This window comes from Leptidea sinapis, chromosome 32 (assembly GCF_905404315.1).
Source record: "Leptidea sinapis chromosome 32, ilLepSina1.1, whole genome shotgun sequence".
NCBI classification, from domain to species: domain Eukaryota; kingdom Metazoa; phylum Arthropoda; class Insecta; order Lepidoptera; family Pieridae; genus Leptidea; species Leptidea sinapis.
Window position 1 is genome coordinate 10847123 of NC_066296.1, and position 23817 is coordinate 10870939.

The 23817-nt window shown below is 34.8% G+C and overlaps 1 protein-coding gene across 3 annotated transcripts in view; it reads right to left on the reverse strand.

Moving 5' to 3' along the window:
* Positions 1 to 23817, reverse strand: part of LOC126974256 (pyruvate carboxylase, mitochondrial) — a 76264-nt gene that overhangs the window by 32839 nt on the left and 19608 nt on the right. For all 3 annotated transcript variants that reach the window (XM_050821708.1, XM_050821706.1, XM_050821707.1), the window contains exons 2-10: positions 14251 to 14467; positions 13083 to 13231; positions 11839 to 11979; positions 11177 to 11292; positions 10558 to 10652; positions 9694 to 9862; positions 6779 to 6885; positions 6006 to 6130; positions 4217 to 4426 (exon numbers count right to left, since the gene is read on the reverse strand). In XM_050821708.1, the coding sequence (XP_050677665.1) occupies positions 4217 to 4426; positions 6006 to 6130; positions 6779 to 6885; positions 9694 to 9862; positions 10558 to 10652; positions 11177 to 11292; positions 11839 to 11979; positions 13083 to 13231; positions 14251 to 14340 (1202 nt within the window). In that variant the 5' untranslated portion in view covers positions 14341 to 14467. The remainder of the gene's footprint in view (positions 1 to 4216; positions 4427 to 6005; positions 6131 to 6778; positions 6886 to 9693; positions 9863 to 10557; positions 10653 to 11176; positions 11293 to 11838; positions 11980 to 13082; positions 13232 to 14250; positions 14468 to 23817) is intronic.

Below are 23817 nucleotides of genomic sequence, written 5' to 3' on the forward strand. Positions count from 1 at the left end.
AAGTCGTAAACGCTTATATGACCTTTATTATGAGAAACATTACAATAATAGTGAAGAATTTAAAATATATGTAAAAAAATACTCCAAGCTCTTTAAAATAGTTTGTCATGAAGCGAAAACACGTTTCATTGCAGATAAAATTAAAAACAGTAATAATAAAGTAAAAGCGACTTGGAGTGTAATTAACAATGAAACTGGTAGATCGAATTGCCGTAACACCTCTATCTGTTTAAATATTAATAAACGCGTTATAAATTCGGAAATAGAAATTGCAAATGAATTTGATAAATACTTCTCCGAAATCCCGATTGTCACGACCAAATACCTTAACTCTTCGCCAAAAGCAGCATATGATATGCTTAAATTACACGTACCAGTATCTTCTACTGACTTGAAATTTAAGTATGTTACAGGTAGCGATATAATAAAAATCTTCAAATTAATTAACCTAAAAAATATAAAAGACCTATGGGGCCATTCGACTAATATTGTTAAATACATACTTGACATTATAGCACCTGAATTAGCAATAATATTTAATGAATGCATAGATGAGGGTGTGTTCCCTGACCTCATGAAATACAGCAAAGTTATACCTTTGTTTATATCGGGCAGTTCTTTTGACCCTGCTAATTTCAGACCTATTTCAGTGCTGCCTGTTTTTAGTAAAATTTTTGAAAAACTTTTGCTTCAACAGCTACAAATGCATTGTTGTAAATTAATGAACAAAAATCAGTTTGGTTTCACTAGGGGCTTATCAACAATTAATGCGGGTACTAGACTCATTGAGCACATCTTTGACGCCTGGGAAGAGTCACAGGATGCATTGGGCATTTTTTGTGATTTGTCAAAAGCATTTGACTGCGTCCACCATGAAACTTTACTCCTAAAACTAAAGCATTATGGAGTGAAAAATAGAGCCCTAAATCTGTTAAAATCATATTTAAGCGAAAGAGTTCAGATAGTCGATGTAAATGGCAAACGGTCTTCGGGTAAACCTGTGGGAATAGGTGTTCCACAGGGTTCTATTCTCGGTCCTTTCTTGTTTCTTATATATATTAACGATCTACCGTTTGTGGTAGATGATAGCCATGAGATTGTATTGTTTGCTGATGATACTTCACTTATTTTTAAAGTGAAGCGACGTGCGGATATTGATGACGAGGTAAGCAATGCACTCTCAAAGATAGTACGTTGGTTTGAGACGAATAATCTGCACTTAAACAGTAAAAAAACAAAGTGTTTACGGTTCATTACACCAAACACAGCGGAGGTACAAACCAACGTACTTATAAATGACCAGAGATTGGAACTTGTGGACACTACGGTCTTCTTGGGTATCACGTTAGATAAAAAGCTTCAGTGGGGTCCACATATTACCCATCTAGCAGATAGACTCAGCTCTGCGGCATATGCAGTTAGAAAGATTACAGAGTACACGAATGTTGCGACCGCTAGATTAGTGTACTTTAGTTATTTTCACAGCATCATGACGTACGGTATATTACTATGGGGTCATGCTGCTGACATTGATATAGTGTTTGCACTGCAAAAGAGAGCTGTTCGTGCTATATATCAGCTTGGTTATAGACAGTCTCTCAAAGAAAAATTTAAAGAAATAAATATTATGACTGTTTATTGTCAGTACATTTATGAAAATTTAATATATGTTCACAAAAATCTTCACACATTTTGCTCTTAATAGTGATTTTCATTATTATAACACTAGAAATAAGGGATTGCTTGTAACTAATTCTAGTAGGCTTCATAAGATACATAATAGCTTTAAGGGTAAATGTATACACTTCTACAATAAAGTCCCAGCCACTGTTCAGGCATTATCTATAAATAAATTTAAATGTTTTATAAAGAAATGACTCTGTCGTAAATCCTATTACTCCACTGCTGAATATCTAAATGATCGGACAGCCTGGGACTAGATTGTGATTATTTTATAGCGACTGTACAATATTGTATATTTTTATTGAAAAGAGCGCAGAAAAAAGAATGCTGGGAGAGTTTCTTGCGCCGCTTCTTCTCTCTCAGAGCGCCATTTGTTTCCGAAGCGGTAGTAGTATCTAGTAGTATAAGAAATGACATCAAAAAGAATTCTAAAGGAATCAATTTTGAGAAAATAAATGCCTTTTATGCCTTTATACTTGATTTTTAACAAATCTATACAAACTGGTGTTTTTCCTCATGCTTGGAAAGAAGCACACATCATACCAATACACAAATCGGGTGACCCTAGCGACTGTATTAATTATAGGCCTATAAGCATCTTATCCAGTTTTGCCAAAATATTAGAGTCCCTAGTTTACGACCACCTATACCACCACTTTATCCCGCATATCACTCAGAAGCAACACGGTTTCTTAAAAGGAAGGTCAACCGCCAGTAACTTGATGGAGTATACAGACTTTATTTGTACTTTCAACGATCATGGTCAAGTTGACTCTATCTATACTGACTTCCAAAAGGCTTTTGATAGAGTAAATCATAGAATATTGGCCTGTAAATTGGAGACTATGGGTCTGCATGGTTGCCTCTTACGTTGGATAAAATCTTATATATCCAATCGTAGTCAATTAGTAGCTCTAAAGGGATTCTACTCACGACAAGTCTCTATAATATCCGGCGTTCCTCAGGGATCCCATCTCGGCCCATTGATGTTTATTATATATATTAATGATCTGATCCCTAGGCTAAGATATGTTTCCTTGCTTTATGCGGATGACCTTAAAATTTTTAGTCGAATTAAAACTGTTAGTGACTGTATTGATCTACAATTGGATCTTGATACTCTACTCGATTGGTGTAGTGCTAATAGTATGAGTTTGAGTATAAAAAAATGCTCCATTATATCTCTCACTCGTAATAAAAACCCAATTTTGTTTGACTATAAAATTGATAATATACCACTTGAGCGGAAGTTTGTTTTACGGGATCTAGGTATTGCTTTTGACTCGAAACTAACTTTTAAATATCACTATGAAGAAATAGCCAAGAAATGTAATAAGCTATCTGGCTTCATATGCAGAGCTACTAAAGAATTCAAGTCACCAAATAGTTTACTGTTACTCTATAAGTCGCTAATCCTGAGCCAAATCGAGTACGCCTCCATTGTCTGGTCACCTCAATATAATACATATACTGATATGCTTGAGTCTATTCAAAGACGTCTTCTTCGCGTATTGACGATTAGGTTTGGTCTAAAAAGGGAGCTGACTACATATGAGGAAAGGCTATCTCACTTCAAGTTACTGAGCCTCGAGAGTCGTCGCAAATTGCATGGCCTAACGACTTTATACAAAATACTGGATGGCACAATTTCTACTTCCCTCTTGTCGAATATTCATCTCAGAGTTCCCAATCGGTCTTCAAGACATGAACAGCCTTTTATCATTCCGTTCTGCAATAATAACGTGTCCTTCCATAACCCTATCTATAGAATTTGTCGTCAATACAATGCACTACTACTCGAAATCAGTGAAGTACCTGACATCCACAGTTCATCTGTTTGCAAATGGAAATCTAGTTTATATAAATTCCTTAATTAGTTTAAATTTTTAAAAAAGCATCTTAATATAACTACCATAATTATTCACTTCTATTTGTCCAAATATATATTCTCTCTATCTTTTTCTTTTATAATACTACATTACCGAAAGTTAGTTTTAAAATCGCTATTACTGTTGTATTTGCATAGTTATTAATTTATGCTAAACATGCTGAGTACACACCCTCGTGGAGTTGCAGCCTATCTTGTATTTAGCTGATAGTTTATTTTTTTTTTACTATGTATTTGTTGTAATTCTGTTGTGTGTACCTATTAAATAAATAAATAAAAAAATTATCCGAAAAACAGCAATCTTGCCTACAATTCGTCTATAATATTCATGTTAATAATAAATCATTTATATTGTTTATGATATATAGTGAACAATAACTTACAAGCCAGCAAGTTACAGGAAACGACTACTTTTCTTCCTAAACACTTTTATCTCACTGTGACATCCATAGCTTTATATTGTAATAAAATGTTAACTGTAACAATAAGTTTCTTGCCACTTATAATCATTACAGTTTGAATTTTCTCAAGTGTTTGTTAATGGAAAAAAAATATTCATAATCTTCATTTTCTAGCGTGAATTATAGTTTACAAGTCAGCCAGAAAAACAGTTAGAAAATGTGCAATAAAATAAAATAAACATACCTAAAAACTTCAATCCTTCCAGTGCTTGGTTGGAAGTTATTAGCGGGATCTTCTGTAGTGACCCTGCACTGTATCGCAAAACCGTTCGCGTGGATCTTGTCCTGGGTCAGACCCAGCTCCGGCAGGGTCATACCCTCAGCCACTCGGATCTGGGACTGGACCAGGTCAATGCCAGTCACCTCTTCGGTTATCGTGTGCTCTACTTGTAACCTGTTTTAAAATATAATCATGAGTACTAATTTCGCATTCTTTATCGATATTTACTGACGCTTCTGATCATTGGTGTGCAATTAGAAAACCGGCCAAGAGCGATTTGAACTCCCTAACGAATTTTTCCGAATTGGAATGAAACATTTTTTCACTTATTCACCATCTTGGTTTTAAGTATTTTGCTGTAGCAGTAATAGTAATGTATACCTTCTCAAATTTTATAGCTATCAACCTTATTACTAACACGACGAAGTCTTAGTAATAAGATCCCCGATGGTAGCCCTTTGTATGAGGAACCCTAAAAACCCTTTTTACATATGAAAAAAACCACTCATGTTTACATCTTCTAAACCGCGGTAAGTCTGTATTTTTAAGAAAAGGAGGACAAATCAGTAATACATACGGGTCACATGATTGTTTGAGATCACCGCACCCTCTTGTAACACTAGTTTAATCACAAAGCAATCTTATAAAGGGTCTAAGACCGTACAAATAAAATTTGAAAAATAAAATTTTATTTGTGTATTAATCCTGAGGGTTATCACTTTAAAAACACAACAAATTGTAAAAATGAATTCTAAAACCAAAAATATTTATTTAGTCGCGGATGTGATTCGAACCGGTTGCTCTGTGGTGAGATTAAACGGTTCAACCTACTGTGCCTTCGCCGCTGGCTATCAGAGGGCAGGTAAGGTGGTTAGAGAACATCATTTTTTTATCTGCTTTGGGACAGACTTTCCATCAACTCTTCTATACAAACCATTATGTTTTTGGTACTCTTTTCTGGCACTGCCACTTGGGTATATACCTATCCCGCTACTTCCATCAACAACATAAATCGTTATTTCTAATCTACTTTAATCCACTCTCGATGACGATACCACTATGTTAGTCTACATACACATAATAAAACTGTATTATACATATTGTACCTACTTATAAAGCATTACTACACTTCAATTTATTTTAGTTACATAAATTTTTAACCGACTTCAAAAAGGAGGAGTTTATCAATTCGATCGGTTTTTTTTATGTATGTACATGTAATTTTTACGTAGTTTGGCCCAGTACTTTACATTTTATGAACCTTTTTTATGAAAATTTTTGTTTGCCTCGATGATATAATTGTTTTTTGTGTACGGCTTTTTAAGGAGTTTACATTCAGGTTGATTATATATTATAATTATTAACTGACACTAAAAAGTAAAAACAAAAACTACGTTTAAAAAAATCGACTTCAAAAAAGTATCAAATAACTAAAAATTTAATTTAATACACCTATAACTTTAATATTAATAAAATGCTATTAGTTATATGTGCTACATATTGATAGGTTTCAAGTCGGTGCCAAGCCGTAAACAAAATAAAACTTAATATTATAAACAGCTTACTTACTACTTACAGCGTATTAAATTAAATTTTTAGTTATTTGATACTTTTCAGTTTTTGAAGTCGGTTTTTTTTAAACGTAGTTTTTATTTCTGTTACATATTTCAAATAATAAGTAACGATTTGTTAGTAAAGAGGTAAATATCTGTTCTGTGAAAGTGCTTAAAAAATTAAATAGGAGACAAAGTACCTGGCGTTGACTTCGATGAAGTAGAAGTTCCCTTTATCATCAAGCAGGAACTCGACAGTTCCGGCGTTCTCGTAGCCGACGTGACGGGCCAAATGTACCGCACAATCCACCATCTTCTGACGGACCTGGAATCATTATTAACTCTAGTCAAATAATAATCCAGAATACACAATTCCACACAAAGTTTATAATTCTCCCAATCACGAATCATTCATAAATCTTTGCATAGATATTCGACTAACTCGCTTCATCTACAGGAACGTTACAGCTGATAGATTGCTAATTATAATTAGCCACAAATTAGGATATCATCCCCACTATCTGGATGTGTGGCGTTCCTCCACAGTGCGGTTTTCAAGGAACTTTCATCCATACAACAAAGCTGTGGAACGAGCTTCCTTGTGCGGTATTTCCGGGACGATACGACGTAGGTGAAGCCACAACCTGGGAGTTGAACAAGACATACAAGATTTATCAACGATACGTCAGTCGAACGGTTGGGTCAGTGGAAGAGCGCTCGCAAGGAACGCGAGTTCGAGTCCCGCACCGTTCATAAATTTTGTTTTCAAATTTAATTTATGTAGTTTCTTATATGCTAACTACCAATGGTAAATATATGTATATTTTTTTAACCTACTTATGTTATGTTGTACTGTTTGTTGTACTTATAAAATAAAATATACTGGTCTAGTGTACCCCGGTATCAGCTCGAACCATTTAACCGCTTTCTTCCCCTTTCTATTTTATATTGAGTTAATTAAGTTATAGTTTACCTCTGGATCAAGCATCGGCGCGGGCGCAATCTCGACAACCTTCTGATGTCTTCGCTGCACCGAACAATCCCGCTCGTACAAATGGACTACATTCCCGGCTTTGTCACCTGAAATTAAATCCTTTGAATTTAAACAGTAAAGTACATTTATGAAAATTTAAAAACGTTCACAAAAATCGTCACCTTTTTGCTCTTAATAGTGATTTTCATTATTATAACACTAGAAATAAGGGATTGCTTATAACTAATTCTAGTAGGCTTCATAAGATACATAATAGCTTTAAGGGTAAATGTATACACTTTTATAATAAAGTCACAGCCACTGTTCAAGCATTATGTAAAATAAATTTAATCCTAGTACTCCACAGTCGAATATCTAAATGATCGGACAGCCTAGGACCAGATTGTGATTATTTTATAGCGATAGAAACGACTGTACAATATTGTATATTTTTATTGAAAAGAGCGCAAAAAAAGAATGATGGGAGAGTTTCTTGCGCCGCTTCTTCTCTCTCAGAGCGCTATTTATTTCCGAAGCGGAAGTAGTATCTAGTTTATTAGAAATGACATTAAAATAGTTCTTAAGGAATCAATATTAAGAAAATAAATGCCTTTTAAAGCGAAGTATGAATACCAATTACATAACTGAAAAGGGGTTCACTTAGGGGTAGATATTTATATTGGTTTTTATGGTAATAATATTAATTTACATTAAGTACTAAATTAATCTACGACACTTGTTCAATAACTTTAATTAATGGTTCTACTTGTGAGTACGCGGATCTCTACTATATATTGGTTACAATGGTTAAAACTTACTCGGACCGGCCCTGCAATGGTTATAGACGAATGGTTAATGGTAACTGGGACCGGCCCGATCAATGGTTACACACGTATTGCCTTACTAAAGGCCATGGTTATAAATAATTAATTTTATTTTCTAAGATTTAGTTAGAACAATAATTTAACTAGGCCAAATTTTATCAATCGCCCAAATTCGAGAGTGTGCTTCAAGAGATTATATCTCTGGCGCTGTTAACCCAACGGGTGTTGATACATCCGAAAAGGTATCATGCATAAATCTTAACACAGCTATTCGACTCTCTAGACGTGGCTTCATCTACAATTCTTCAGGAACTACTTTTCAGTTGATAGCCTGCTTATTATGCCAAGTCGGGCATAAGTTTTGTTACAAATAAAAATGCTTTTTTTTATGACGTAATGTAATCTTAATAAGCTTATTTATATGTATTTATTTATTAAAGTCGTAGTAATAATTAAAAAGATGTCTATTCGAAATACGACTACATTTGAGTTATATCTATCTGGCCAAGAATCTTTTGATTTACGCACAGTTTCCGTGGAAAATTTAGTCATTGTTATAACAATACATAATTGTAACTATATTTATGGCCAGAGTAGTTAGTTCTATAATTTCCGCAGTGAGAGAAAGCACATAAATATAGAAATAAAATGCAATTATAAAACCCATATTACCATATTATTGTCACCTACAGCTGGATAGCAATTGTCTGTATGCAAAAGTACAGCATATTGTTAAGATTTGAAACAGCGACATCTTAAGTCAATTTTCTAATATGCAATTATTGGGGTTGAGTAGGTTATCGACTGTAAAATAGATCCTGTATATAGAGCAACAACCTGAGAGTTAAACAAAACGATCAAATATTTACGATCCAGGCGTCACTCGAATAGTTGGCTCAGTAGGGAAGCCCGAAGCGGGATGCGTGACTCGAAACCGCACCTCTCGGATTCGAGTCACGCATCACACAGTTCACGCATCGTTTATAAATTTTGGTTAGGTTAGGTTAGTGAGGAATTTCGCTATAAAATAACAAATTGTTTGGACAGCATATTGTCACAGATAAATGTTCAGTAAGAATATTAATATCTGTGAGAATTATTCAGTAAGAATAATAATATCCAATGACGTTTGAGTATGTTTGTTGCATCATTTTACATATTATATTGTAATTGAAATGATTTGTAAAACAATGAAAATGTAAATCTTGATATAAAAGAGAGGCAATGAGTTTTCTGCTACTTCTTCTTATTAGCTCAACCCTTTACGAAGTAGTGGTAGATTCTAAGAGAAAAATTCAAGTGTCATTTCCGTGACCTACATGAATAAAGTTATTTTATTTGATTTGATTTGAAATGAATATTGTTTATATATATATATACACTTGTTGCTATAACCCTGATGTTTTGAACATAAATTATTATTTTCAATTACCTTCCACAGCAAGTCAATCAGTTGAGCACATGTCATAAAGCTATTTTAATTAATATTCTGTTGTCTTGCATTAGCACGCATAACTACTAGTATTATTACAAAATTAGGGCTAGATAATTAGTATTCGTGCGTCAAAGTCAAAGTTTTTTTATGCATAAACATATCAAATTGCTGTTACATAATAATTAATTATATAAATATCAATATTATTCTAATTTTAAACTATTATAATATTTATATTTTTAGTAGTAGCATTACTTATTATTATATTATATCATATTTTAAAAATATGTCAATTTTTTATTGAAAATCATCATCATTTCAGCCGGAAGACGTCCACTGCTGGACAAAGGCCTCACCCAAAGATCTTAAAGACGATCGGTCCTGCGCTGCCCTCATCCAACGCATTTCGGCGATCTTGACCAGATCGTTGGTCCATCTTGTGTGCCTACCAACACTGCGTCTTCCGGTACGTGGTCGCCATTCGAGGACTTTACTGCCCCAACGGCAATCTGTCCGCCGAGCTATGTGCCCTGCTCACTGCCACATCAGTTTCGCAATAATTTTGTCTATGTCAGTGTTAATTAATTGAAAATATCAATCGTCAGTATTAATATTATTTAGGTGCTGTAATTGACAGACTTCTTGTAAAATCTTACCAAGCAACTGCACTTCGATATGTCTCGGTCGTTCGATAAATCGTTCGATAAACATGGAACCGTTGCCGAAGGCGCCCAGGGCTTCGGACGACGCTCGCTCGAATGACGACTCTACTTCACTCATCTCCCGGACTACGCGCATACCTCGACCTCCGCCGCCGTACGCTGCCTGCGAATTAGAGAAGATATCATGTCAATAGAGCACATCTACCAGTGGGAGGCTCCTTTGAATAGGATTCCGGCTAGATTATGGGAACCACAACGGCGCGTATTTCTGCCGTGAAGCAGTAATGTGTAAGCATTGCTGTGTTTCGGTCTGAAGGGCGCCGTAGCTAATGAAATTACTGGGCAAATGAGATTTAACATCTTATGTCTCAAGGTGACAAGCGCAGTCAAGCCGCTCAGAATTTATAGGGTTTTTCAAGAATCCTGATCGGCACTGCTTTGTAATGGGCAGGGCGTATCAATTACCATGAGCTGAACGTCCTGCTCGTCTCATCCCTTATTTTCATAAAAAAACATATTATAATGTAGATATATGGAGCAAGGAGGGCCAGATGATTGAATGGGTCGGACTGTGCCGAAAATATGTGAAACACTCGAGTTCAACAAAGAAAATTATATGTACAATAAATAGCATGTTGCGATTTTACTGAGAGAACTGATGTCGCCGCTATCATACATTTACCTTTATTACTTACTTAATTTATCCAACGAGAATTTCTTGCGTTACATAACTTTACTTGTCAATGTGAAACAGATCCAGTATTACTATTAATATACTACATTGCATTGTATTTCTTTGATTAGATAAAGAGCAATTGTTGAGTATCTTACCAATTCTTCCCAAGCAAAACAGATTACCTTAAATATTACTGGTAATCCATGTTGTTTACAAAACTGCAACGCTTCTTCTTTAGTTGTAATCGGACCATCTGTTCCAGGGACTATGGGCACCTCTGAAATTAAAATATCTTATTTTGTTGACTATTTTATAAACAAGCCGGCGCGGCGACCGAGATTTCGGTGGATTATTTCAATTAATGAATTTTTTTATTGGTGAATCGATAATAATGAAACAACTACTAAATTACGATAACTGCCACTACTACTCTCTGTGCCTTTATACCTTATTCCTTACATATCCATCCTTTGCTAACCATCCTTGCACCTCCATTGCTATAGTGGAAGGGTGGCCAAATAATCGCATCCGGCTCGAAGGACCAAAAAATGTATGACAACACAAAGTAAAACAAATATATTTTAAATTTTAAACTGCGGCTGCACATTGACTTCGCCGCGTTTTTCTTTAATTAGCAATCTAAAGTACTTCCATAGTAATAAGTAAACGTTTTTTTTTTAAAGTAGAAAGTTTTTTTTAATTAGCATCCTGGTATTAAAAGGTAACTAAGTAAAACAGACATACAAACTATATTTATTTGCACGGAAAGTAAATATAGCGTTATATAGAAACAATACAAACTAGCTTCAATGGCAGCTTTCCTGGCAGCGACCTTATCACCCATCTGCTGTACGACCTTCGGAGACGGGCCGATAAACCGCAAGCCGGCATCAATCACCGCCTGGGCAAAGTCTGATCTGAAATAGTAATAAATACCTCATATAGCCCATTGGTTAGTGACCTTGCCCACTGAGCTAGAGGTTCCAGGTTCAACTCCCGGTAGGTGCAAACATTTATATGGTGAAAACGGATGTTTATATGTTTTATGTATATTTAAGTAAGTATACTGTATTAATATATATTTATTTTATGGAAATAAGGGACGAGACGAGCAGGACGTACAGTTGATGGTAATTGATAAGCCTTGCCCATTATTACTATGCAATGCCGCTCAGGACTCTTGAAAAACTCAAATATTCTGAGCGACACCACAATTGCGCTCATCATCTTGAGACATAAGATGTTAAGTCTCATTTGCCCAGTAATTTCATTAGCTACGGCGCCCTTCAGACCGAAACACAGTAATGTTTACAAATGACTGCTTCACGGCAGAAATAGGCGCCGTTGTGGTACCCATAATCTAGCCGGCATCCTGTGCAAAGGAGCCTCCCAATATGTCGTTTTGTGAAAAAAAGATTCACTTGTATCGTAATTTCATAAAACCCTTATTTAATATATTTTACCTTTCGGACAACAGTCCATATCCAGGATGAACAGCGTCCACATCGTTCTCCTTGGCCACTCGAATTATCTCCGGGATACTGAGGTACGCCTCAACCGGCGACATACCCTTGCCGACCAAATATGACTCGTCTGCTTTTTGCCTGGAATCACCAACATTTATAAAATAACATCTTTAAGAAGATATTACAGAAGAATGCATATTAACAGCAAGGGGTCGACCACGCTTTGTTGCACAATGGAATTAGATAAGTTGTTTTATAATTTAATATAAATACAATATTCTTGCTTTGAGAATTATTTAACATTCCACATTGTGCATTACAGTTATGATTGAATAAAGAATATTAATTGTCATAGCAGATAATTAATACATTTATGATGTATCCACTGGCACAGTCTATGTTATAAATAAACGCGACGTAAAGTAAACTTTAATACTTAGCTTAGACACGTGTTTTGTTATGCAGTGACGTAACTTTAACAACGTCAGTTACCTACCGATAGCGACGTCTAAAATGGAGTTTTTGCATTTTCATCATCGATCTGTTAGACACACCTTATACAAGAATTTTTTATTTATTAATTATTTTAATTTATACCTTCCTTTAGATTTTTATTAACACTCCTTATAAAGCAGTCTTTACTGTTATTAATAAGTTGTTGTTATTTGTTTATTATTATTATACAATTGTTTATTATAGTTGCATAGAGTGCGACAGATTACCGAATTTTCATAATAATTGGTGTGACTCAGCAGGACTTGAATAGCGTGTGTCTAGTGCGAACTGACGCCACACCATGTGTGTTTTTAGCATTTTTTTTAAAGTTCATCGATTAGATTATAGAATCAATAATCTAAAACAAAAGAGAGCCATGTAATACCCACCTATATCTCTTAAATTATTAAAATACCTCACAAATTCCGTTCACGTTAATAAGAAGAGAGAGAATATAGTGTAGACATTTATGTAGAGTGTACAAACTGTACATGAGTAGTACGCCCCTTAACACCAATAGTGAATCGGTCGTGCCATATTCATCACTCCACGCCCTGTTAAGACCCACATCACCGCCGCTCCCACGCTGCAAGCTCAAACACGCAGTGCTAGACTGTGCGCGACCGCGAACTCACCCTGATCAAGTACCTTCGTTTGGTCCAACCTTGGTTTGGTAGGTACGTACACCGATTACACGCGAGTGAACCCACTTTAAATATATCTGTTTAAGACTTAATGAAACCAACCTGTGCATCTGCAGTTTGTCCTGCTCACTGTATATAGCAACGGACCTCAAGCCCAATTCAGTACAAGCTCGAAACACTCTGATTGCAATCTCGCCTCTGTTCGCCACTAATAGGCTTCTTATGGGCTTGTATTCTACGGGCTTTGCTTCCTGAAAGACATAAAAGATCATATTAGTTATTCGGACTTATAAATAATAAAATCTGGCATTAAATTCATTTTTTGTATTTTCTTCCACGTACAACCATACTGTATATATAATGACAAAACAGCGACGCTAACAGGTGTACAGGACATAATAATGAAATAAAATAGCATTTGAATAACTTAAACATGAGCTTAATTCAAAATTATTGCTAGAACATGTTGCTGTCAAACATTTTAGAAGAGACCATGTTAACCACGCTAGAAATTGCCATCCAGGTCATCTATGGCAATTCTGTGCCAAATTTTCAGAAGATCATCTTCTTTTTAGATATCTTCCAGAACTTCGTGGGGTACTGACTGACCGAAATGCCTGGTTTGTTTTATTTTTCTGAAATTTGATCACACCTTCCTAACTTTGGTCAATCGAAAATCAAGGTTCCTTTTATTTTTCCAACAGGAAGATCGTATATACGTTGGTGATCACTAAGCATACGGTGACCCGCATGCTCTATCTGCAACTTATATATAACTTACTTACATAGTAAGTTTCGTAAAATGTATTGGATATTACCTTATAAAATATTACTACTTAATAATCGTTACTTTCGAAAAGGAAAAAATCTTTCCGTAATTTTTAATTGCTATATGACACCAAAATATAACTCAAAAATGGCATTTTTTCTTCAAACCTTAACATTTGCAGACACTGTGCTATTTTCGCAATTGCATATTTAAATACCAACATGAATCAATTTTCAAATTGCAAAGTGGTAAGTGACCCTGCCAACTGAGCTAGAGATCCCGGGTTCGAATCCCAGCAAACATTTATATGATGAATATGGATGTTTGTTTCCGAGTCATGAATGTTTATAAGTGTTTATGTAAGTATTTTGTATTAAATATATTGTTGTCTTATAGGTTCCCAAAGTACAGGCTATGCCTAGTTTGGGGCAAGATATTTGTGTAAGTGTGTAAAATATTATATTATTATTATTATTATATATATTATAGTAGTTTACTTACTGTTGAAGCAGTTCGACTCCGGGCCACACTCCATGCTTGAAACTGAGACGCTGTCGCTCTCAAAGCGTACCTGGCGTTTAACAAGTGCATATTGTTCTCTTACTACTAATAACGAGTTAAGTTAACAAATAAATACAAAAATATAAATAGACGGACTTTGTGACTTTAATTTATTTCATCGTTGTATATTTGACTAGACGCTAAGACCGTTCGTAATCTGAAACAAAATTAAAAATTAAATTATATATTACTTACTATATATCGACAGACAGACGGTGGGGCAGAAAAGTACTCGAATGGCGACCACGTACCGGAAGACGCAGTGTTGGTAGACCCCGACAATCTGGTCAAGATCGTCGGAATACGTTGGACGAGGGCAGCGCAGGACCGATCGTCGTGGAGATCTTTGATTGAGGCCTTTGTCCAACAGTGGACGTCTTCCGGCTGAGGATAATGATGATTACTGCTATTATTTTAATTAATCAGAAGTGAGGGATATCGGTTTTTAAAATAACAAATTATATATTAATGATTTAATTATTGTAATATAGCTGGCATTACTTAACAACAAAAAAGTTGCGTAAACAACTATGATAATAATATTTTTGTACAATCATCGTGATTTTATGGTTAGCTGTTGGATATTTTCATCAGAGATTATATTATGTACTAGCGAGTTTCATGCAACATAATTCATGTGAAATCCATCATGTTTTTTATACGTTAAATCTGTAAAATAAATTTTCTTTGCTAATATTTCATTTTCGTATTTTCCTCTTATATGTATCACTCGGGAGAAAGTGCGATTTCCTTACTTGGGTGTACCAAGGCGCTTAACTGCACCTCGTGCCTACAAACTTCACCCTCGTACTATTAATCCCATTCTCTCCTTGGTGTAAAATGTACTGTTTCGGTGGTTTCATTGGTGACTTATATATTACTGGCTGATGCCCGCGCCTTCATCCGCGTAGATAAAGAGTTTTTAAAAATAATAAGCAGTTTGGAATTGAAGATCAAATCAAATCAAATCAAAATATTTTATTGCAAGTCACATTTTACAGTAGGATGGTTGGTACATTAATGGGTAGACAATATGTGACGCCCTGCAAGGTCACAGCAACGTTATACATAAAATAAATAAGTCTTATACATTTTATACATTCTTATACTATATTGTAACTAATTCTCACACTTGTGATTATAAAATTCGGGTAAATCGTAGAAGCATTTTGATACTAAAAAATTTTTAAGATGTCTTTTAAATAGAGAAGGCGTCTCTTTATTTTTAATTTCGTTTGGGATGTGATTATAAATTTTTATTGCCATGTGGTGAGGGCTCGATGACACTAATGACATACTTGTTTGGGGAATTTTTAATTTGTTTAAATTTCTATTATTTCGCTTGTTATTTGGTAGTGTTGAGTATAAGATTATCATCTCATGTCCTATTAGTTCCGGTTCCCGTTTTCGCTCCCGTTCCCAACATATTTATTATACGAATATTATTTGGAGGATGATTGCTGCGGCAAACTAAACCTACTATTGGTATAGTTATAGCTCATCGACATGAAATTCAGTCGTGAAATCCCGTGGGAGCCATTGATTCCGAATAAAATGTAGCCTATGTCCTTTCCCAAGCCCTAGTCTATCGCTGTACCAAATTTCAACAGAATCGGTTCAGTAGCTCCGGCGTAAAAGTTTAAAAAACAAACTTAAATTCGCATTTATAATATTTGTAGGGGTGTTATACATTAAACTCATTGAGATTTCTTGATGTCGTAATCCGACCATAATTTTATTATATTACCATGGACCATATTTAGCCTGTCCTGTATAGTTTGACATTGTGCATTGCAACGAATACAGTTAAATATTTTAGTACGCTCCGTGTGTAATATTACTTATGCATAATAAAATATCATTTACACCAAAAATACAAATTGATTATATTTTAACTTTAGAAGTTATACTTCTTATAGCGCGTAATTAATTAATATCGAGTAAATTTTTACGATGCGAGCGCATAACGAACACCCAATTCGACACCATGACGTTGTGAGTTTTTAAAGACCGGAATAAGATAAGGAATTTGCTAGAAACTGTGACAATCATAATGTTAACACGAGAAACAAACATAAACTTGTTATGTCTACTGCTGAGCTCAGTCCAGTCGATTTAGTAAGTCTTTTATTGGGCGATGTACATGGTTTTACAATAAGATCCCAGCAAATGTTCAAAACAATGTATGTGTTACGAAATTTAACAGAATTGTTAAAATACGTTTGTATGGGAAAGTTTATTATAACATAAATGTTTTTCTTAATGATACCACAGACTGCAATGAAGCGAACACCCTCAGGCTCTTTTATTATAAATGTTTACTTTACGACTGTATATTTTAATAAAAAAAAGACCGCTGAGTTTCTTACACTCGTTCTCCTCAGGTGTAAGGCAGTCTATTTTGAATGGGTGGTACTTTTTTGACGTTTAATAAGTGATTTCGAATCCTATTTTGAATAAAAATATTTGAATTTGAAAGGAAAAGTTTGACAATGTGTATATATTATAACGTTTTAGTATCTTAAGAAGGAAGTAATATATACTAATGCAGGAATACGTGGCTATAAGTCTCATCAATTATGTAGACACAAAACAAGCAAAACAATTTCGGGAATGAGGGAAAGACTACATTTGATTCAGATTTTTGGAAAATTAATGCACGATATAAGCAAAAATCAAAAAAGTCACAGGAAATCATAGTTTACTCACGAACGAGTAAAAAAAGAAGGACTCCGCGCCGTGATATTAGCAAGTGAAGCACCGTTATGCTAGTGTGTGTGCGGTTACGGGGGATACTAGTTACACAATATTTTCTCCCTTAAATAACCATATATGGCTACAAATACTTATATAGTATCGTTTTTACACTTTTTCACAACGCACGACGACATTTTTAAAATATTTTATTAAGACACAATCGATCTATCACAGACGATGACAATTCTCATAATGGCCGCCTATCGGCCTGTAGTAGTGTAAGTGTGTGCGTGGGGCTATGTATTTACACGTAAATCGACTTGTTTTGGTGCTACACTGTTATGTAAGGTGACACGAAGTCCTTATTTTTTACTAGTCCGTGAGTTTACTGTACCATATAGTTTATGGTCGACCTAACACCGAATCAACTCTTTCTATATTCTAATAAGCAGTAAGTTTGAAATTTTATACTTAAAAGTAGTACGTGACCAAGTTATCAATGTTCTACTCTTAGTGACGTTCGCCGTTATCACGCCATAAACTATGGGGTCAAGTCACGTGTTGGAAAATGGCCAGACTGATATAAAAAGTTATCTCGAACCTTGCTGTAAGTTATAATTGAGATTTTTTGATAAAAAACTAAAGCGCCATACTGTATCTGAAACTAGTCCTAGTCTGGCCAAAAAGACCTTTTCAATAAAAAAAACTGCGTGCGTACAAAGTACACATGTCGAAATTATTTTATTTAAATTAAAAATTTTGTTGTTGCAATTAAGATTTTCTACTTGATAATCATTACATATACATATTATTTTCTGCATGATACAACGCTAGTAAGGAAGATGTTCTACTTACTAGCGGCGCTATGTGCTTTATGCTACGTTCGCCCTTTCTCACTCTCTCTCAATCAGTCTCATCCGTAAAAAAATCCTCATCCGCGCAAAGAAGTTTCATTTAAAAATTTTGTAATGACGTAATGTTATCTTAATGCAACTTATACGTATTTATTTATTGCAGTACAATAAATAAAATATACTTCTATTGGATAAGAGACTTGGCTTTAATGCAGGTGTTTAATCTGTCTGGCCACGAATCGATAGATTTATGCACTGTTTCCAAGAATATGATACATTTCAAAGAATATATAAATACTACGTAATAAGAGGCGGGACTGCCAAAGTAAAAATTGAAATTTAGTTTAGTATGAAACTTGCAGTCATTTGAAATATCTTTGAAATAGAATTGAATAGTAATAACAGTATGGCGATAGACCACGAAGTATAATCCGGCTAAGTTTGAAAGCGAATAGTTGCTTCAAACGTAGTTGATTTCAGCGTTTTTTAAAAGATTAAAAGATTATAGCCGTCATCTGTCAATGACGATTTATACAATTGAGTTAAACGATTTTTTCTTAGAGAGTTCAGCTAGGCTGATATATTTTGTCACAGCTTGTTCTAGTGGCAGTAAGAAAACTGAGCATAATTTGTAGCCCAAGGGGTTCGGACCTGGACTAGACGAGAGTTATTCTTCATCTCTTATAAAGCTCGGAATGTTGAATTTCAGTTTAGGTTGGGTAGTTCGAGCTTTGTGACCAGGGGTGCAGAGTCTTGCTGGAAAGACCAAGGTACATTTTTTAAAATTTATACAGTTAAATCTATTAAACGCGGTAAGTCACCTGGGCATGATGGTCTTAGTGTCGAATACATAGTGTGGGATACAGATAAAGTATATATATATAGATAAATAACATTTATGTACATTTTTTAATCTATGCATAAAATATGAATTTTTACCGGTTTCTTTAACAAAAACATTAGTAGTTCCTATCGTTAAAAATAAAACAGGCAATTTAAATGATTCTGCAAATTACAGGCCCATCTCGCTAGGCACAATTATTAGTAGTAAGTTCTGGAGCGTCTAATTCACCCGGTATTGCAAAGATTCATCAATATTGATGACGCACAATTTGGTTTCCGACCAGGTTTGTCAACGGATTCAGCTATCGTTACACTAAAGAGTTGTGTGAGCTATTATAAAGAACGTAGAATCTCGGTATATGCATGCTTTCTTGACCTAAGTAAAGCCTTTGACCTGGTCAATTATGACATTCTTTGGAAAAAGCTTTCTGCTACGAAAGCTCCTACTGAGATCATAAATTTATTAAAATTTTGGTACGGAAACCAAATAAACTACGTTAAATGGGGCGACACCCTATCTAGTGGCTACAGACTAGATTGCAGTGTGAGACAAGGAGGGTTGACTTCTCCTGATCTGTTCAATCTTTAGATCAACGATTTGATCGTCGAACTCAGGAGGGCCAGAATAGGCTGTCATGTGGGAAATATATGCATCAATAATTTAAGTTACGCTGATGATATGGTCCTGCTGAGTCCGTCGATCAAAGGACGACCTGTATAGCCGAGTCGTTAGCGATCCTACCTACTAAGCTAGAGGTCCCGGGTTCGAATCCCGGTAGGTGCAAGCATTTATATGATGAATATAAATGTTTGTTTCCGAGTCATGGATGTTTAAATGTTTAAATGTATTTATGTATGTTTATATGAATTTATGTATGTTTAAGTAAGTATATTGTATTAAATATATCGTTGTCTTGTAACCCATAACACAGGCTATATACGCTTAACTTGGGGCAAGATAATTTGTGTAAAAGCGTGTGTCAATATAATATAAAAAAAGGGTTACGTAAATTATTATCAATATGCGAAAATTATGCTAACAGTCATGGATTGAAGTATAATGTTAATAAAACCGTTTTGATGGTATTTAAATCTGGAAAGGGTCCAGAAAATATTCCTGGGGTATATCTGAATGAGAATAATGTAAAAATTGTAAATCAATTCAAATATTTAGGTCATATCTTAACGGAAGATCTGAAAGACGACTGCGATATTGAGAGGGAGCGAAGGGCGCTCTCGGTACGTAGCAACATGATAGCACGAAGGTTTGCAAAGTGCAGCAATGAGGTGAAAACAACACTATTTAAAACTTATTGCCTGTGTATGTACACCTGCCAACTGTGGTGTAATTATTCAAACAAGACCTTAAGTTCACTAAGAGTGTAATATAATGATTCCTATCGAGCTGTTATGAAACTTCCAAGGTATTGCAGTGCTGCAAGTATGTTTGCGAGAGCGAGAGTGCCCGACTTCTTCGCAATAATTCGCACAAGAACTGCTTCTTTTTCGGATCGAATGAGACGCTCCACCAACGGAATTCTGATGACTGTCTCTAACAATGTATATAATAACGATATTTTCAAAAGATGGATGGACATCCATCTTAATAAAAATAGAAAATAAGATATTTAATTTAAGTAAGTAATTTGTAATTTATTTAATTTAATTTTTTTGCATGGTTAGTTAATTCGATTTAGTTGTAATTTAATTGTAATTTTGATTTTAATTTGTATTTTCTATGGGGTATGCCAGAAATAAATGATTATTATTATATTATTATTATTAAAAAGCGTATTGCTAAGAGGTTTCAAACACTACCTACGATAGTCTCTAATACACTTTACGACTTACAGTCTTCATTCCTTTTCATAAAAATGAAGCTTTGTGAATTTGTGTATATGAATGTGTGTAGGATAATTTCCCACCACTTGTTTACAAGTGCTTTAGATTCTTTGGATCTATGAGCGCGCTCTTTATCATTTTGATGGAAGCGATTTTTGCTGGAAATGATATTTCTGTACTTTTCACCTGTGTATCAGGACAGGTAGTATTTTGATCCAGCCTCTCCTTTAACTGTAAGGATTGCTTTAGATTTTAGGACATTTCCTGTATATGTGAAAAAAGCACCAAGCTCTAGTTTTTTTTTTGATACGCGAAAAAGTCCTAATGGGAATCTTTACTTCTCACGGTATATTTTTTCGTATTCTTCTAGGATTTCAGCGAAGTCTGGTTTTAACAGAATTAACCTTTTAAGTTCCTATTTTTAGGGTCTAAAAAAAGAGAACATAAAATACCAGAACATGCTGTATCGAACCGCATGTTTTGGTATATCTATCGATACGACATTATAAGGGTCTTGAAAACGAATGGCGGTTCCATACCCACTTTGTGCAGGGAAATCACTGCAATTTTGTTTTCTTAAACACCCCATGTGATTGATTATTGGTGGTTTCTGGTGCCCTTTCAAAAATAATATGGCAGATTTAGAATACTTTTATGGTATTTAACAGAAATCTGTAACTCTGCGTATACTTTAAGCCAAGAAATGTTCTCATTGCGTTTATGTAACAGCATCCGTACAATATTTATTCTGAAACATGATTGGTTGGCATGGCGTATACACTTTGCATTATCATACAGCTTCCTCTGATTGTTTCAGTCACTGAAGTTAATTAAAATGGTTACTGCTTTATTATACGGCCGTGGCGTATATGTAATCAGTTTTTCTTAGTTCATTATGGATAATATTTTGTTAAAATATACCAGATGTAAAATGTTTTCTATAATTATCTCGTAAGTGCAACAGGCGTAAGGGCACTGAGTGTTTGACTAAGCTTTTTATAAGTGAAATTAAAAACCACTTCAGTAGTTCCATAGCTATTACAATAAAGAATAAAAATGATTTTATCGTTATAGCTATCGTTCTATACATAAAGACAATTCGCGTCATACAACAATATTCTAGTATATTATACAACAAAGCCGAAATATCGCACATGCTACAAATTATTCAGAGTATTACAAAACTACCCGTAAATCCGAAAGGAAGTTATATGGAGCATTTTAACGAGTACATACACAGAACCGTAGTAACCTACCCCAAAAAAATATCAAAAATATTATTATTGAAAGGAAATTAAAGAAAACTACGCAAAATTTACGCATTTCTACCTAATTCGTGGAACGACAAAAATTTAAAAGACCGAACCTAACGAAATAACTTAATAAACACTTATTCATAATAAACGTCAAAATTTACAGAAACGGCTCAAAGTGTGCTCCACCTTGCTCAATACACAACCTCGCTCGTCGTGTTTGGCTGTGGCATTTCGCACCATCGTCGGTGTTATTGATGCGAAAACCGATCCAACACGCTTTTCCATCTCGGCAACCGTTGTTACTATACTCTGTCGCTCACATAACCATTTTTTTCTCATACATATAGCATTTGTAAGGCCGTAAGAGTACAAATATCAACCATGCACACTGTAGAATCACACGAGTATACTTCTCAGATAGACTATATTCATAAAATGAATTTCCTGCTGAGTTACAATTATTTCTACCTATACAAAACAAGACTAAAGCAGTAGTCACACAATTCAAGTTTATTTGTAAGGCTGTTAGAGATTCTACATAGCTTGTGACATAAGCCCTTCGTGTAATCTGCCAAATTGAACTGTATTTGGTTCCACCCTTCATCCAGTCTCATTGGCATTATGCAGATGAAAGGTTTCACTCTTGTGTTTGATTGGTAATTGCTTGCCCTGAATGAACAAATGATTTGCGGCAAAGGTATGGAAGCACTTGTATAAACAATTGCAACGGCTTCATAGGATTGTATTTAGATGAGTAAATTTTGTTACGAAATAAAATATTTAAAACGATTTCAAATGAACATTAACAAATTCTTGGTGGATAGAAAGGTTCGACATTGGTAGCAAAGAGTTCGGAGACTGAAAAATTCGGAAAATGTTAAACTAGGATTTATTCTTAACGAGAATAAGTAAGCTACAACTTCCTAAGGGGAAAAATTTCAAAAGAAAACGCATGGAATGCAATAGGCTGATGAGGATATTTCTGGAGATAATAATCACCTCTTAGGGCCACAAAATAAATTGAAAATACTAAGGACTTCAATTGATTTTTATTGTTGGTATTGTGTTAAGATTAGAATTGACAAGAATTGATGATGAATGAATTGATAATTGACAATTAAGAAGTGTGATAAACATGATTGAAACTCAGATTGATGCGATAAAAAATTTAAAGTCTTATCGAACCGTGTGAACCACGCTTTATATGGACAGCAAATAATATACGCCCAAGTCACACGAAAACAAGACAATAGTCTTCTCTCCCGCATGCTCTGTCCTTGTCGAGCATCGAACCCGCGATAGCAACTGCTATCTATATATACGCATAACTATGCGACAAAATAGTAATAAAAAGTTTATTCACCTTCGCCTTAAACCAGATTAGGATATGCATTATGAATATTAATCGACTTTAAGCTGTATGTAATAATAATAATAAATCTTTATTTGTTGCAAAAAAAAAATACAATTTTGCTTAAAATTACCCTCGACCCCCAAACTAGGACAGCCCGTGACATGGGGGTCAGTCTCTTCCAAGTTGTGCATTGTAAAATGTCAAACAACAAACATCAACGTATTTTAAGGTCTAACAATGGAAGTTATGCAACAAATTATGAACACAGAAACTATTTTATATATAATTTAGGGCGTGTATTGTGTGTTTGTGTGTGTATGTGTATGTGTGTGTGTGTGTGTGTGTGTGTGTGTGTGTGAGAGTATGTGTTTAGTCTTTTATTTTTCAAATGCTATACCTGGTTTAAGTAGTGGTTATCGAATAAGATTTTCAGTAGCTTCGTAATTTAGGTAATTTAAACATACTATAAGGCACAAATTCGTTAGGAATGGCGCTATTGCGTATTCTGTATGAGGATAAGGAAAATTGGACAAAAATGCCAATCGAACCAACTAATGATGCATTAACTTCATTACGTTATGATGATAGAGTGAGCGATGCATACGCGTTTTGACCAAACAATCGAAGATCACGGATAAAGGCACTGGTTAGGAACCAGCGG